Source organism: Manis pentadactyla, chromosome 1 (assembly GCF_030020395.1).
Source record: "Manis pentadactyla isolate mManPen7 chromosome 1, mManPen7.hap1, whole genome shotgun sequence".
NCBI lineage: Eukaryota > Metazoa > Chordata > Mammalia > Pholidota > Manidae > Manis > Manis pentadactyla.
The window spans coordinates 1763369-1781051 of NC_080019.1; the positions used below are offsets into that span (position 1 = coordinate 1763369).

At 37.3% G+C, this 17683-nt stretch overlaps 1 protein-coding gene across 11 annotated transcripts in view; it reads left to right on the forward strand.

Annotated features, from left to right (window-relative positions):
* CLCN3 (chloride voltage-gated channel 3) overlaps nt 1-17683 on the forward strand; it is a 73809-nt gene that overhangs the window by 6066 nt on the left and 50060 nt on the right. For 10 of the 11 annotated variants that reach the window (XR_008997649.1, XR_008997661.1, XR_008997528.1 and 7 more), the window contains exon 2: nt 346-521. Coding sequence is in view for 7 of the 11 variants with exons in the window: in XM_036890913.2 (XP_036746808.2) it covers nt 362-521 (160 nt within the window). In the remaining 4 variants the exon portion in view is untranslated. Of the gene's footprint in view, nt 1-345; nt 522-12200; nt 12594-17683 lie in introns of those variants that run through there. The other variant, XM_036890916.2, reaches the window with a different exon arrangement.

Genomic DNA, 17683 nt, shown 5'->3' on the forward strand with positions numbered 1-17683 from the left:
TTCTTCCTCTTCTCTGTCCCCATTTTTTTGGGGAAAAAAATCCCTGTACATGCATTGCAGTATACTATTAATGCTTCTCTGCACTTTTTTCAACTTAACTGATATTAGATACTGTTTAATACCACTCCCTGAAGAAATATATTCTTTTTTACAGCTGTATAGTGAGAATAGAATTACTAAGTCATCCCAAAAGAGTAAACATCATAGAGTTAACTGTTGTTACAGTGGATGAACTTAGTATTTTTTTTAAAATACGGAGATCAGATGTTTCCTTTTGTCATGTTAAACTAGGTGAATTTTATTATATGTTGGTAAATGCTAAAACCGTTTTCCCCCTTTCTTCAGGTCATCAGACAGCTAAATGGAGTCTGAGCAACTGTTCCGTAGAGGCTACTGTAGAAACAGCTACAATAGTATAACAAGTGCGAGCAGTGATGAGGAACTCTTAGATGGAGCAGGTGTCATCATGGACTTTCAGACTTCTGAGGATGACAATCTGTTAGATGGTGACACAGCAGTTGGTAAGTTTGGCGTTACAATTCTTAATATTTGTAGTCATGAATATGTACTAATATGTATATACATTGATTTACTAAGGTTGAGTTGGTGGTCACTTTTTCCTTCACAAAAGTGTGTGATTCAGAGGCATTTCGCATAGACGCAGTGTCATGCAGCCACCACTTCCGTCTAGTTCCCACTTTCACTGCTCCAAAGGAAACTTTAAAATGTGCATATGCATAATCAGAGAGCTATACAAGTAACTGGAGTTCTGAGCAAAACAAAACTAGTAGGGGGTGTATAGATACATGGATATGTAGAAAGAGATTAGTAATGAGGGACTAGCATACATGAGTGTGGAGGCTGAGAAGGCTCACAATCTGTCAGCTGCAAATTGGAGGTCCAGGAAAGCTCGTGGTGTAGTGGTGGTCCAAATCCAAAGGCCTGAAGATGTAGGGAGCTGGTGGCATAGGTCCCAGTCTCAGTCTCAAGGCCTCAGATCCAGGAGCACTGATGTCCAAGGTCAGGAAATAGACATCTCAGTTCAAGCAGAGAGCAGAGTCACCTTTCTCTGCCATTTTGTTCTATTCAGATCCTTAGCTGATTGGATAATAGTCCTTGGACTCGTAAGGACACCTTCTTTTTTCAGTCTACCACATCGATGTTAATCTCTTCTGGAAGGACCTTCGCAAACACACAGGAATCACGTTTTCCCAGTTCTCTGAGTATCCCTTAGCCCAGTCAAGTTGGCACATAAAATTAGCCATTGCAACAATCATCAAATCATAAGTGTGGAAACTGGTGAATTTCTACAAAATGAACACACTCCTGTAACTACTCAATCAGGGAATAAAACATGACTAGTTCCCCCAGAATCCTTCTTTCGTCCCCTTCCAGAGTCAGAGGTAACTATTATTTTGATTTCTATCACCACAGATTAGTTTTGCAAGTATTTAAACTTTATATAAGTGGAGTTATACCATATACAGCTGAACCTTGAACAATGTGGAGGTTAGGGACGCCGACCTCCATGTAGTCGAAAATCTGCCTATAGCTTTTGACTCCAGAAACTTAACTACTGATAGCCTGCTGTTGACTGGAAACCTTACCGAAACATAAACAGTTGATTAACATGTATTTTGTACGTGTCATATACTGTATTCTTACAGTATAGTAAGCCAGAGAAAAGAAAATGTTTTTCAAATAGTTGCAAATCTGCGAAAAATTTTCCAATATATTTATTGAAAAAAAATCCATGTATAAGTGGACCCATGCAATTCAAATTCATGTTGTTCAAGGGTCAACTGTGTACTCTTGTGTCTGGTGTCATCTGCTTATATTTTGAGATTCATCTATGTTGAAAATAGCAACATTTAATGTATTTTCATTGCTACATACTATCCCATTATGTAAATATGCTGCAGTTTATTTTATCCATCATACATTGTTGTTGGATATTTATCTTTTTTCTTTCAGATTTTGACTATTAATGCTGCTGTGCATGTTCATGTACATGTATTTTAGTGCACACTGTGTGCACAGTTCTGTGGGATTTATACTTCGGCATGGAGCTCTTAGATGACTTAGGTGGCACTATACTTAGATCTCAGGGCCACCAGATACTGTCAAGGATAGTTTCAAGGTGATTGTAGAATGTACAGCCTACCAGCAGTATTCTACCAGTGAGAGTTCTGGTTGCTCCATATCTTCACCAATACTTCATAATAACAGTTTTTAAATTTTTGGCTATTTTAGTGTGGGTACAGTAGTCTTACATTCTGGCTTTAATTTATGGTTGTCTGATGGCTTATGAGATTGAATGCTTTTTTTTGTATATTTATTGGCTTTATCGATTGCCTCCTTTGAAGTGCCTGTTGAGTCTTTTTGCCTGTTTTTATGAGTTCTTCCTCCATTCTGTTTATGAGTCCTCTGTCAGATATATGTATTGCAAATATCTTTTCTCACTTGGTGGTATGTCTTTTCATTCTCAATGTAATCTTCATCAAAAGATGTCATCAATTCTAATGAAATCCAGTCAGTCTTTTCCTTTATTCTTTGTGCCTTTTGTGTTGTGTTTAAGGTATCTTACCATTCCTCAGGTTATGAAAATATTGTTTTCTCCAAGAAGTTTTATTTTTTTGTCTCTTTCACATTCAAATTTATAATTCAACTTATTGATTAATTAGATTTATAAAGCAACTAATTTTTCTATGTGATGGGAGTTAAGGGTACACTTTCACTTTTTTCCCATGAGGATAACAAGCTGACCCAGTACCATTTATTGAAAAGCCTCCCTTCTCCAGCCTGCATGGCATCAACAACAAGTGGGTGTATTTCTTTGGGTCTGTTTGTGGCCCTCTACTCTGTTACACTGAACTAGTTCTCTGTCCTTCTGCCAGAGCCCAGCATGTATGTGAGTTTTGTTTTTCCCATTGATCTTACATTGATGTGTAATCCATTTATATTTAATGTAATCATTGATATATTTGGGTTCAAATCTACTATATTTCTGTTTGTTTTCCATTCGTCACAGCTGTTCTTTTTTCTCCCTTTCTATTCCCTACAATACCTTGTTAGCTATACATTCTTTTTTTTTTGAGATTTCACATTTACTTTATTTTTTATTTTTATTTTATTTTGGTATCATTAATCTACAATTACTTGAAGAACATTCTAGTCCCTTCACCAAGTCCCCCCAACAAACCCCATTACAGTCACTGTCCATCAGCGTAGTAAGATGCTGTCGAATCCCTACTTGTCTTCTCTTGTGTTGTACAGCCCTCCCCGTGCCCCCTCCCCCGCAACATTACACATGCTAATCATAATGCCCGCTTTCTTTTTGCCTGCCCTTAATCCCTCCCTTCCCACCCATCCTCCCCAGTCCCTTTCCCTTTGGTAACCGTTAGTCCATTCTTGGGTTCTGTGATTATGCTACTGTTTTGTTCCTTCAGTTTTTCTTTGTTCTTATACTCCACATATGAGTGAAATCATTTGGTACTTGTCTCTCTCCACCTGGCTTATTTCACTGAGCATAATACCCTCTAGCTCCATCCATGTTGTTGCAAATGGTAGGATCTGTTTTTTTCTTATAGCTGAGTAATATTCCATTGTGTATATGTACCACATCTTCTTTATACATTCATCTACTGATGGACACTTAGGTTGCTTCCATTTCTTGGCTATGGTAAAGAGTGCTGCGATAAACATAGGGGTGCATCTGTCTTTTTCAAACTGGGCTGCTGCATTCTTAGGGTAAATTCCTAGAAGTGGAATTCCTGGGTCAAATGGTATCTCTATTGTGAGCATTTTGAGGAATCTCCATACTGCTTTCCACAATGGTTGAACTAATTTACATTCCCACCAGCAGTGTAGGAGGGTTCCCCTTTCTCCACATCCTCGCCAACATTTCTTGTTGTTTGTCTTTTGGATGGTGGCGATCCTTACTGGTGTGAGGTGATTTCCCATTGTGGTTTTAATTTGCATTTCTCTGATGATTAGCGATGTGGAGCATCTTTTCATGTGTCTGTTGGCCATCTGAATTTATTCTTTAGAGAACTGTCTATTCAGCTCCTCTGCCCATTTTTTAATTGGATTATTTGCTTTTTGTTTGTTGAGGTACATGAGCTCTTTATATATTTTGGTTGTCAGCCCTTTATCGGATCTGTCATTTATGAGTATATACTGTAGGATACCTTTTTGTTCTATTGATGGTGTCCTTTGCTGTACAGAAGCTTTTCAGCTTGATATAGTCCCACTTGTTCATTTTTGCTTTTGTTTCCCTTGCCCGGGGAGATAATGTTCATGAAGAAGTCACTCATGTTTATGTCTAAGAGATTTTTGCCTATGTTTTTTTTCTAAGAGTTTTATGGTTTCATGACTTACATTCAAGTCTTTGATCCATTTCGAATTTACTTTTGTGTATGGGGTTAGACAGTGATCCAGTTTCATTCTCTTACATGTAGCCGTCCAGTTTTGCCAGCACCATCTGTTGAAGAGACTGTCATTTTCCCATTGTGTGTCCATGGCTCCTTTATCGAATATTAATTGACCATATATGTTTGGGTTAGTGTTTGGAGTCTCTATTCTGTTCCACTGGTCTGTGGCTCTGTTCTTGTGCCAGTATCAAATTGTCTCGATTACTGTGGCTTTGTAGTAGAGCTTGAAGTTGGGGAGCAGCTTTTAATGCTAATGAACTGTTTGAACAAATTTTTAAAGTACTTATTAAAGTCATTTGCTCATTTTCCTGTTGACGTGTCTATCATATAGATACGTGAAAGTTCTTTATTTTCTATATACAAGCATTTTGTTTGTTATATGTGTTGAAAATATCTTATCCTATGGATAGTGTTTTAATCTCTGTCTTAGTCTGGGCTGCTGTAACAAAAATAGAGCTGGGTGGCTTAAACAACAAATGCTTATTTCTAACAGTTCTGGAAGCTGGGAAGTCTAAGATCAAGGCCCTGGCAAAGTCAGTCTCTGGTGAGGGGAGTGCTGCTTCTGGTTCATAGTCTGCTGTCTTTTTGCTTTGTCCTGTGGGGAGCTCTCTGAAGCCTCTTTTATGAGGACTCTAACCCCATTCATGAGAGATGAATTACCTAAGCACCTACCAAAAAGTAACCCTTTTCCCCCAGATACCATCACATAGGAGATTGGCCTTCAACATATAAACTTTGGTGGGATACAATCATTCTGTAGCATTATCCTAATGGACAAATGATGAAAAAATGTTCTTAATCATAATGTGATCCTATGTAATAATCTTTTGCTGTATGGCTTATGCTTTTTTATGTTTTGATTATGAAAAACGTCCCTACCCTGAGGTCATGAATGTGTTTTCCTACATTATTTTGTAAGATTTTTATTTGCCTTTCACATTTTGGTCTATAATCATCTGAAGATTTTTGTGTTTGTGTGCATTTATGTGTATGGATTAGGGTGTATTAAATTTTTTCCCTTATAACCAGTTGTCCCAATGCTAGTTACTAAGTAAACCATATTTTTACCCACTTTTCTATAGTGCCTCCTCTAATATAGCAAGGCTTATATATAAGAGGGTCTGATTTTAGACTTCCTGTCTGTACTATTGGTTTATTTTTCTAGTATTGTGCCAAAAGTACCCTGCTTTAATCACTTTAACTTTATAAACAGTCTCAGTATCTTGTAAAGCAAGTCTTCTCACCTTATCTGAAAGAGTGTCTTGAATATTCCTGGGCTGTTTTATTTCCATGTACATTTTAGTGTAGTTTGTCAGTTAAAAAGCCTGTTGCATTTTTTATGGTGTTTAATTGAAGCCATAGATCAGTTTGAATCTTTCAGTTCATGAACATGGTATACTTTTCTCTATCTGGGTCTTTTTTAATGTTTTCCAGTAAAGTTTTAGTCTTTAGTATTGACTTTTGCCTTCATTCTTTGTTACATTCATTCCTGTGTATTTTTCTAGTGTATTGCTATTTGATGTTATTTTTATTTTAAAGTTAATATTCTGTCTTTTGGTATATTTTGAAATTCAGTTTTTGAATATTGATTTTTAAAAATGCATCAGCCTTGCTTAACTCTTCCTTGTTTTGGTGATTTGTGATGTCTTTTAAAAATGTAACCATATTGTTAGCAAATAATGACAATTTTGTTTCTCTCTAATCTTTGTAGCTTTCCTTTACCCAATCCCCTGTGGCTTTACTGCACTGATCAGGAATTCTAGTAAACTGTTGAATGGAAATGGTGATTGCAAGTGTCTTTTGTCTTGTTCTGAACCTGAAGTTTCACTGCGAAGTGTTCACCTCAAAGGTTAGGTATAAAGTTTAATCAGGACTTCCTGTGCTACCTTTTATCAGATAAAGGAGACTCACATTTATTCCTCATTGATTTAAGAACATACTATTTAAAATCATGCATGGGTATTTAATTTATAGTTTCCCCTCCATCTTTTGAGACAATCATCTGATTTATATCTCCTTTTTTCTGTTAATAAACATTAATTGATTTACAGATATTTCCTTGTATAAACACAATTTGATCATTGATGCATTAATATATTATTATTTTTGTAAATTGCTGGTTTTGGTTTACTAATGTTTTGTGTCTGTATTTTTTTTGCATCTGTATTTATAACTGAGGTTGTTTTCTTTTGTCATACTATTCTCATTAGTTTTGGTGTCAGGGTTATACTTCCCTCATCAAGTGAGTCAATGATGCCTTCCTTTTCTAGTCTCTCAAAGGGCTTATATAAGGCTTGCATTATTGTTTCTTCCATAAATTTTGGTAGAGTTTGCTAATGAAATTCTAGGCTTAGAATTCTCTCTGTAGGAAGGTTTTAAATTATCTTTCAATTTCTTTAATGGTTATAGCATTCTGATTTTTTATTTCTTTTTAGATAGATTTATTAAGTTGTATTTTTCTCAAAATTTGCCCTTTCTACTTAAAAATTTTACTGGTATACAATTGTTTTAATCTTACTGTAGGTTCTGTAGTTTTGTCTCCTCTTTTGTCCTGATAATGGTTGATTGTGGCCTCATATTTCTTTTTCTTCTCCCTCTCTTCCTTCCCTTTCCTTATTATTAATCATGTAGATTAATGTAGTTCTATCAGTCGTTAGTTTTTTCAGTGAACTAGTTTTGCCTTTCTTGTTTTTTCTAGTATGGATGTGTTTTCTGGTTCATTAACTTCTATCTTATTTCCTTGTACTTTCTTAGGGTTTTCTTAGCTGTATTTTTTTTTTTTTTAACTTCGTGAAATGAATGGCTGGTTAGCTTAATTTTAAGTCTCTTTTCAGGTAAATACATTTAAAATCTTTAAATTTCCGTCCAGATACTGTTTTTGTCTCCATGCCATAAGCCTTTATTATCATTATCAATAATTAAAAATCATTTCTAATTTATACAATGATATCTATTTTGACCTATAGGTTATGTAAAAATGTAGTTCATAATTTTCAAACATGGGGAATTTTTGGTTAGATCTTAAATTGACTTGTAACATTATTGCACTGTTATCTGAGAATATACATTATGTAATAAAAATGTGTTGAAATTTTTGAGACCTGCGTAATGGCCCAAGAAAATGTCTATTTTTGTAAATGTTCCACATATGCTCTAGAATAGCACATAATAGCAAGTTTTTGGTTAGCCGTGTTCTCTTACTACCATTAGGTAAAGTTGCTAATCTTCTGTTGAAATCTTTCATTTCCTTACTGGTTTTTGTCCTTGCTTGTTTCTTACAAGTATTGATAGTGATCCATTAAAATGTATCACTTTATTTGTAGACTTACATACTCCCTGTCATCCTATTAATTATTTCCCTATATTAGTTTGTGTCTTCCTAGTGAACAGAACCACTTCTGTTTTGAAGTGAGTCTCCTTATTTCTAATCATACTTCTGTTCTTTTGATATCTGTATATCTCCCCAATTTTCTATAGATTAGAGTTTGCATGTTCATTTTTTAAAATCCTTTTTTACTTTCAGCCTTTCTGCATCTATGTGTTTTAGTTGGAAATCTTGCCATCACATAGTTGAATATTTAAAATCCAGTTAGGTAGTGTTTATGTTTTAATTGGAGCCTTTAGTGCATTTATACTTGATGTAAATTTGGTATATTTGCATTTCAATATTTCTAAAATTCAGAACTCTTAAAATAGTTTTTCACTCAGTCCTTGGACCAGCTTGTGTTCATGCATTAGTATATTTGACAATTCCTTGAAAAGAAATTGCTTAGGCATTAAAAATATTGGCCATTTTTGGTTCTGGTTTTGAAAAGGTGATGACTGTGTAATGTTTATGAAACTCTTCTTGTTTTTAATTTTATGATACATAATTTGGGTGATCAGACAACCATGCTGACAGCTAAAATGTCTTGTGTCTGTGAGGTATGAGTGTTGCAAAACCATTCTGCTTTTCGGCTTATTTTCTGGTTTGTCATTTCTAATTAAAAATTCCCACATTTTCTTTCTTTTGTGTTGCATGACTTTGCAGCTAACTGTAGCTTGAACTGATTGTCCACGTAGAAAGCTTTGCTTTTCTTTCTGATTCTTTTGGTTAGAGAGAACTGAAAACACAAGTTAAACTTTAATGCCATATATAGTATATCTAAACATAAATATAAAGCAGCTATATTTAATGGATCGTTAACTGCACTTAATCTGACACTTCTATTTAGTAATGTATTTAGTTTGAGGAATAAAGGATATATTTTTTGTTAATGTTTATCTAATACAGGTGATTTTACTTAAGTATTTCTTTAAAAATAATTTTTTATAGAAAATTTAAAATATTTGGAAATACAGGGGAGTGTATTGTATACCTTCTGGTTCTCCATTTAGCTTAAATAATTGTCAGCTCACAGCCATTTTTGTTTCATATCTACTCCCTTTTCCTAATTATTTTAAAATAAATATGAAACGTTGTATCATTTTAGATAAATAGACACACTGATCAAAGAGTCACTACTTGATCAAACTTCAGTCAGGCTCCTCTGAATTCTCCTCACAACTAGGTCTCATCTTTGCACTTGCGTGTCCATTTTTGTTTTGTTCAGTTTGGGCAGGAGTCCTGTCAAATTGGTTTAGCCAGAAGCCTACACCCTTATTGCCCACAGCCTCCCACAGTCTCGTTAGTTCTTCACCATCTTCCAGATGATATCTGGTCACCCTGTCCTGCCTTCAGCAAGAATCCTGTTATGTCTGTTTAGCCAGAGTCCCATCTTCCCCCAGATGTTTCCTCTCAGTAATTTTCCATCCACTGACCCCACCTACCCTGCTCCTTGGCTGTAAATTCCCACTTTTCCTTGTTGTATAGGGAATTGAGCCAAGTCTATATGGAAGTCTCTTTTCCCCTATTGAAATAGTGTGAATAAAATCCATTTTTACCATTTTAACTTCTGTGCACCTCTTTTTTCTTTGTATATATGTATGTGTATATATATATATGTAATTATGTATCTCTAAAAGATAATTCTTATAAAGACTGTTACATCTAAAATACAAATAATTTCTTAAAATCAGGTATCTTGTTTATTTCACATTTCCCCAAAACTGTACATTGAATTGTCTTCTAAGTCTTTTTTTTACTTTAATTCTGTAATACACCCCCTTACCCTTTGCCCTTTTTTTCTTACTATTTATTTGTTTCCTAGTTTGCATTTTACTGATTGTGTTTCCTGAGCTGTCAGTTAACATTTCTGTTTCTTTTATTTCCTATGAATTGGTTAAATTAGATCTAATGCTATATACATCATTTAAAAAAAATACTTCATTATGTTGTAGATTTCTTGGATCCTGTGTGTTACGAGGGGCTGATGTTTGAATGTTTTAATACCATAGTCATTATACATATTGTCTGTTTAGCTATATAGGTACAGTTATACTGTTATAATACTATAGTCATCTATTCTGCCTCCTGGCTGACACCTCAGAGAGGCTGTGATTTATTCAGAACCCCACATAAAACTGAGATTAGCATTCAGGGTGCTTTAGGAAGTAGAAGTATCTTCCCCCTTTAAATCTTTTAAGGCCTTTTTTGTGCTCCCACTTTAGTGTTTCTGTTCTTTAGAGGTTCCATCCTCAGCGTACCCTTCCCCCATCTGTGTGCCCAGGAGTTCTTGAATTTGTCTTTTGTTCTCTTTCCACTCAGCCCCACTCTAATTGCGATTTAGTTTATTAATCTGGTAATACCTAAACTGTGTCAAAGTCCTCTTTTGCTACACCTTCCAATTTTCAAAAGTGTAAATGGAAAACACTTCAGCCTGAGTAGTAATTCTTTTACTTCAAGAGAAAGTGGAAGCCACAGGCCCTAAGAGCATAAGAGATTGTTTACTTTTAAAACTTAAAAAATTTTCAAGTTATTGCAAAAGTAATACATTTATCTAAAAACTAAATAAGTAATATACTTGTTTAAAAGTTTAAAATTCTGTGGAGCTATTTAAAGTAAAAACTAGCCTGTCCCACACTTCCTTCCATCTCATTCCTTCCTGAGTGATAACAGTTGTTGAGTTTGGTGTGTCTTCTAAACTTAACTCTGTAAAAACATAACTTATGTATTACACGTTATATGTACACATTTACATGTACACAACTTCTGTTAACTAAAAATAATTCAAACATTTGACTTATCCTGTAAAACCATTACTTAATGCAACATTGTCAGTATATTTTATAGGGAAGGTATTCTTCCCTTCCTAGTTATTGTCATTTAGCTGTCATTTTCATTTTTCCTTTATGACCATGCTGTAAACCAGGAAAAACAAGAGTGCCTACAATACCGGGGACCATGGAGTAGACATTCACTTTATAAACAGGCATGGAAGAGTGTAAATAGTTTCATAAAAGCTAAATTATCTTTTAAATACCATGTCTATTTTTTTGTCTTGTAATAGAATTTACATACCAAAGGGCCAGATTTACATCGTTAATTTAGTAAACTTAGCTCTTTGTCAAAGCTTTCTTTGTTTAAAACCATTATTTCCAAGAAAATTAGAAAAATACAGAAAACAGAAAAATCACCTACAATTTTATCATTAATGTTAATGGCCTGACCCAGAATTAGATAGAATATCCCTGTGACAGCAATTTTAGTCTATATTCCTTTCCTAGGACCCTTTTCCCCAAATCCCAGCTTGGATTTTATAAGAGGGTCTGTCTTTCTGAGGTTCAAACTTTTTGAAATATAAAAACTTTATGTAACCTAATTAAACGACTCCAAATATCTAAAAGGTACTAGTCAAATACAGTGGCATTTTCCTCCTTACTGCCGTCTGAGTCCTCTCACGCCTTCCCTTGCCCCCAGTTCTTACATAAATGCCTTGAATTGTTATGGACCTTAGAGGATGGCTCATTCAGTGCTTAGAAGAACAAATTTTACCAAGCCTGTGGAGTCTTAGGGAATTGCTTCTAATGAATAGCACGTTTTTATTTAGTGGCACTGCAGCCCTACAGCTCGATTAAGAGACTCTCCTGGTTTAAAATGATCACCTCAGACACAGCTGTAAAAAATGTGAACTCATTTTAAATCAGCATCAGGGGGCTTTTTGGAATGATAGTTTGAAACAAAAAGTTATTTTTGAATTTCATAGAAATTTCTAGCAAAGAGACAATTGGAGTATACTTTGATACACATTTTACTAAAAGCCTTTTTGTTAAAGCACAAAATTTCTGTGAGGTAGGAAACAAATGTAGGAAAATAGGATAGGAAAATCTCCTACCTAGTAAATCTTTTTCTTACATAGTTTCACAAACAATAGCTAACTTAGTATGTTGATAAGTGTCGTTTTACTTAAAAGCTATAATGTCGTACTAGCTAGTTCCTTGAAGGAAAAGAGGCTGCTGAAGGGGATCAGTGAGAGAAAACACTATTCCAGCTGTTTAGTTACTAAAGTTTAAATCCACGAGAAGTCTGCAGTACATTTTAGATAAATGGGAACGAACTTTTCAAACCAAGTCTCTTGAAGCCTTTGGTATGTTCCAGTTCTCGATCCTGATGACTCACATGACATTACTGTATACAAACCAGGGCATTTATCTTATTAAAGGACAATCTTATTAGACGTGCTCCCCTTTTTCTACATCGGAAATGAAAAGGAGCATTGTCTACATACAGAATTCTCTCTCCACATCTCTGATTAAATGCTTTGGTCCTTTCTCTTTCTTAAAATCAGAAAGAAATAATGTTTCTATTGTCCTCCTGGAGTGCCGGCCGCGGTTCTAGAAGCTATATTGTGAGCACTTCGGAACTGTCCGACCGGTTCTGTCCGTCCCCTTGGAGCTGAGTCACCGTCGCACGCGGCGGGACCTGGGCGCGCGGCCCCGCCCCTGGGCGTGGCCACGCCGTAGCCACTGGCAACCGGGCTGCGCCGTCTCCCCCGGTGACGTCACGCGCCGTGATGAGCCTGGCGACTGAGCGCGTCCGGGTGGACGACGCGCGGCCCTGACCCTCGTCGAGTACGGCCTCTGCCGCGCCTGCTGAGGCAGGCGTGGAGCAGGTGCCGCCCGTTAGCCAGCTTTTCTTTTTCTTATTTTTAAAAATCCCAGCCATGGACGCCTCCACCGATCCCTATTCGCCTTATGACGGGGGAGGAGACTGTCTCCCCTTGAGGGAGCTGCATAGACGAGGTAACGCGCCCCCGCGCCGGGCCCTGTCGCTGTGCCCGCGGCCGGCGTTCCCTGGTCTCCGCGGGCCCGGTTGGCCCGGCCCTCCGCTGCGGGCCGCCCCCGGCGCGGGTTGGGCCCGGCCGCCCTCGCGGGGCCCGGAGCCGGCGGCTGTTGCTCCGCGCCGGTGGGCGCCGCCCCGGGTCGCGTCGGGCCCCGACCCCATCCCCCGCGTGAGGATCCTCGGTTCCATCCGCCTTCACGGCTCGCTGCAGCCGTGTTGGCTGGCACCTGAATAATAATGTTTTTCTTCCTTGAGAAAGCTTAAAGGTATTTCCTTCAGTTTGCACAGAGAAATCCAGCGTCGGTGTGCCATTGTATTTCAGCTGCTGCCAATTACCACGCAGCTTTTAGCCACAAAGTAAATTTAAAAAGCTCTCCCTGCGTTTTAGATCACTTTAAAATGGCAATAAAGAATTTTCATATTAATATGCGTGCATTTAACATGCGTTTCAGGTGATTAATTAATATGCACAGGTGTTTTGTAAAAATTGATATGATAAAAACATTTAGGGTTGTTTTTCGCATAAAAAAATACCCATGAATAGTTTGTGAACCGAAAAAGCACCCAACACTGATGTAAATCTTTGGCAGACACTTCCTCGGTCGCCCTAAAACTGAATACATGTTAATTAAACTGCCCTTCTTTTGTTTTTCTTAAATTGATTATTCTAAAAATAGGTTGGCAATTGTTTGAGAAAAAAAAGTGCACCTCAAGAAAAAAATCTCATAGCTAGATGACTTCATTTATGAGCCACATTATCTTGAATTAATGCATGATATTATGAACTCGTACGGTTTAACCCAAACTTCTATTTATGAAGTAAAAATAAGGAAATCATGATTTTCCTGAGCATATTTAGCATGTTGTATTTAAATAGAGTTTGTATTCTGATAACACTTTTTGTAGTATTAAATTCCATTAGATTTTTAAAGTGTTACTATATTCAACAAATATTTACATTGGTTGCATTGTATGTGCTAGGCATTACTTTAAGCTCTGGACAGTTGAAACATTGTATATCCCATAGTATCTTGTTTTTAGTAAAAGCTTTCTTTTGCTAAATTTTGAGAAGAGCTACATGGAGATCATGTTGGCTTTCTCTTAGAGTTGCTCTCCATAAAATTTCTGTATATATGTATATATATGTATTACTTTAGAACGTTTGGAGAAGTAACTAAAGCTTAAAAAATAAAAATTTCTCATAATCTTACCACTCAAAGTTATTATTTTTAATTCTCTTCTTACTGTGTTCATAAGCTCCCCTTTTTCCTGGGTTCCCATCATCCCCTTTCTGGTAAGGATTTCTTCAGACAGGAAGCAGCGTGAATGAGCAGTAGTGTTCCAGTGTCACAGTGTTGCTCATCAGTCATTAAACTGGAAAACAAGACAGACTGTTTTCTCTGAACTGTTACACCCCTTTGTTGACCACGATAAACCAGAAGACCTAGGCTTGGGAAATTTCAGTTCCTAGTGTTAGGTTTGACCATCTTTGACAGAACTTAATTATCAACTCCATCTCTGCGTAAGATCTGCAAATAGTAATGAACTAAAGCTTATGTGAGATAGGCATGGTTACTGATAAAGGTATTACTAAAATATAAGCCTTTTGTTTTTATTGTATTTTCATAAATAGTCTTTTGGAAATCTTGCTTAAGGTTTTAATCAGTCCCATTCCTGGCAACCCAAATAGGTTTCCTTATCCTCTGAGAATTAATATAAGCCAATGTTATTTGAAAGTAATATTGTATCTTTGCAGTAGATCAGTTAGTTATTAAGTTTACTTGACTGTACTGTAGTATCCTGTTAATGGGTAAGAGGTTATTTGGTTTCCATAATTTATAACCTTGTGTAGTCATGGGTTGACACACAAGAGCTGGAGATGTGGAGACCAATAGCAGTGAAGGACCTGTAGCAGTTATTTGAATATGAATTATGCATTCAAAGTACTCTCTGAGCTCTTGTATATAAACGGCATTGCTGGATGCTGTGAGGAATGACAGTGATAGTGATGTTAGTAATAGCTACACTTGGTGCAGAACTTACTGTTTGCTAGATTCTGTTGTTTTAGTTGTATCAGTCCACTTAATGTGTAACAAATCACTTTAATCTTCATCACCGACTTGTGAAGTAGGGATCCCATTTACCTGTGACAAAACTGAGGTAAAGAAATAAGAAAAGTCAGTGTAAGATCCCAATGATTTGGCTCATGCTCTAATCATGGGGTGTTCTGCATTTCATTGCATGTATCCCTATAATAACATGGCATTTTTGAGTCTGAGGGGGCATCAGGAAGCTTCCCAAGTTCAAACGCAAAAAAGAAAAGCCCACGGAAGTTAATAAGGTTCTAATGAATGGAGCGGACTGCACACTATGGGGGACTCTGCCGGACCGGGGGAGGAACCAGCCTCCTGGCAAGTGTTGTCAGAGTGGACCAAGTCTTCAGGTATGCAAGGGAGTTTGACCTGGCATTCCTGGAGGGGGAGGATCAGATGAGAAGATGTTCTGGTGGTAGCGAATGCCCTGTGTGCTGTCCCCAATAAGTTTTGTTGTATCAGTGGGTCAGTAAAGGGGTAGCGTAGACAGGTGGGGGGGAAAGAGTGCCAGATCCTAGAGGAACGGAGTGCCAGACTAATAATGGTCTTAAGCCACAAAAAGGTTGGCTTCTTTGTGAAATAAAAGTTTGGAGACTTTTCTTGTTTCTGTCTAAAATAATTTCTTGACATTATGCTTAGAAGTAAAGCTTTTTTTGCTCCTATTATAATAAATTGCTTTGCTCGTGTTTATTCCCTCCCAAGAGTATCAGTAGTTGGCAGTTGTCTGCTCTCTTTGCAAGTCCGGGTGATGGATGACACTCACTGCCGTATGGACTTTGTGTAGGTCTTTGTAAAATGGGTTTTGGATTCAGGCCCTTACTGTACTTCTCTTATGTCTCATCTTTTAGCCAGCTAGAAAATTTCTTCTTACAAATCAATTCATCTAAGTGTCTGCAAATTAAAAGAACAAAAAAGATGCTTTGATGTAAGAAACTCTTTATAGTCCAAAACAATAGGCTAAAACAAAGACTGTCTTCAAATTTATTTTGCCCACAGTATCTGGATTTAAACTCTTCAACAAAATCTGCCTCAGGTTACTGTCTGCAGCTCTGTTTTCTAAAAATAACTGATACTTTACTATAATTAATAGTGTACCTTGTGGCTTGTTTTAAGTCAAATATGCTTTGTGTATCAGCATCTCAAAATGTGAGATCTGCCACAGAGGTTTGTAATTGTGGCTGTTTTCCCAGCATTGAGGTCTCTGCTTTATGCCTACATAAAGCCATAGGAGACTCGTAGTGGAACTTCACTTGAAGTTTGTTTTTGCTTTCTCATAAACATGTTTAACTTGTGATGTTTCGATAATCCTTTGCAGTCTTAACTGGATCAAAAGATGGATTTACCTTCATTTCTGTCAGTTTATTCCTCTTGCCTTTCATGTGATATACAAATCATCTCACATGCAGAGATAATAAATGAACTTGGAACTTGTTTCCAATTATACAGATATGTTATATCCACTTTATCATCTCTACCTAAGGACATGACTTTTATTTTGAGGCGTCAATAGAACAGAAGGAAACTGAATTTGGCAGCGGGCCACACATTGCTGCTGACTGTGCGTCTGTGGTCAAGTTCTTTGAGATTTGGGTTTGATTTCCAGCCCTTTGCAGTTTAAATACTCTGGTTGGCAGTACAGATTTAAAGAGCACTTACTTCATATATCTTATTCATTTATCCAGCAGACATTTCATTGACCACCTACTAACTACTAGGCCCTGTTCTTGCCATTACCTTTGTAATCTTTCACTTGGGAGCTGACATTCTGGAAGTTCCACTATCAACTTACAACAAGTACTTTCCCTTCCCTCGCCAGGATGACCATTTCTTACCAGTAAGGCTACAGAAGGAGGAAAAAGTACATTGGGGACCAGACTTCCTGCTCTGAATATACAGAAGAAACTGGATAGTCAGAGAAAATGTAGAATTTTAGATTTCTGCCTTCCTCCTCCATATTTTTTAAAAAGTGTATTTTATGTGTGTGATAGGACAGTAGTCAGTATGAGCTTAAAATGACAAGGGTCACTGCTCTTACATCTTTTGAGATTGACCCCAGAGGTAATAATTGTCTTAGCAAATAAATATATACCTACTTTTTCACGTAAAACTATTACTTGGACATCCCCCTTTGAGAAAAGACTTAGGCTGCTGGAGATGTGTGTTTGAAATTTACAACTAAGTTTAAATTGAAACAGTTAAGTATCTTCAGCTCAGTTCAGCAAATATATATTGAGGACTAGTCGATGGGAATATAAAGGTTTTTATTTATGGGAAAGCAGATAGTTTCATTAATGTTTATATTTCTTTAGTTCAGTCTTTGTTAAGTTGCAGGTTTCAACATGTCGGTCATGAAATCAATTGGGTTGTGACCAAGATTAAAAAGAAAGAAAATACAAAGTAAAATATCAGAGCGTATGCCAAATAGTAAGTATACTGAACTTTGGTTTTAGGTACACATGTGTGTACTGTGTCAGTGAGAGATGTTTCCTGCCATGGGGCACAGTCCAAAGAGTTTGAAAACGCATTTCTCAGTGTACACCTGGAGGGGCAGTTGGCTCTGTGGGTGGAGTAGGCTTCTTGTTCCTGGGATGCGGCTGGGGTGCCTGAGGAGGAGAATGGGTATGTCACTTGTTGCAGACCTCTGCTACAGCGTGGCCATGCGCTCAGGGGCAAAGGAGCGGCCAGATGACGGCAGCATGTGCTCACTGTGACACGGCCAGGCGAACAGGACAGGGCACAGCACTGAGGGCGAAGAGAGCCCATGCTGGGGACAGCAGCACTGCAGGAATGCTCTGAGAGCTGGTGCACATGCACACGTGTTTGGGGAGGAGGCGCCACCTCGCAGTTCTTGGCCTGCTCAGAGAGACATGTCCGCGTGTTCCAAAATACACAAGCAAGCAAGCCGTGAAATTTTTTTTTTTAGGCAGTACTGCATAGTAGTGAGAAGTGCTTTTGGA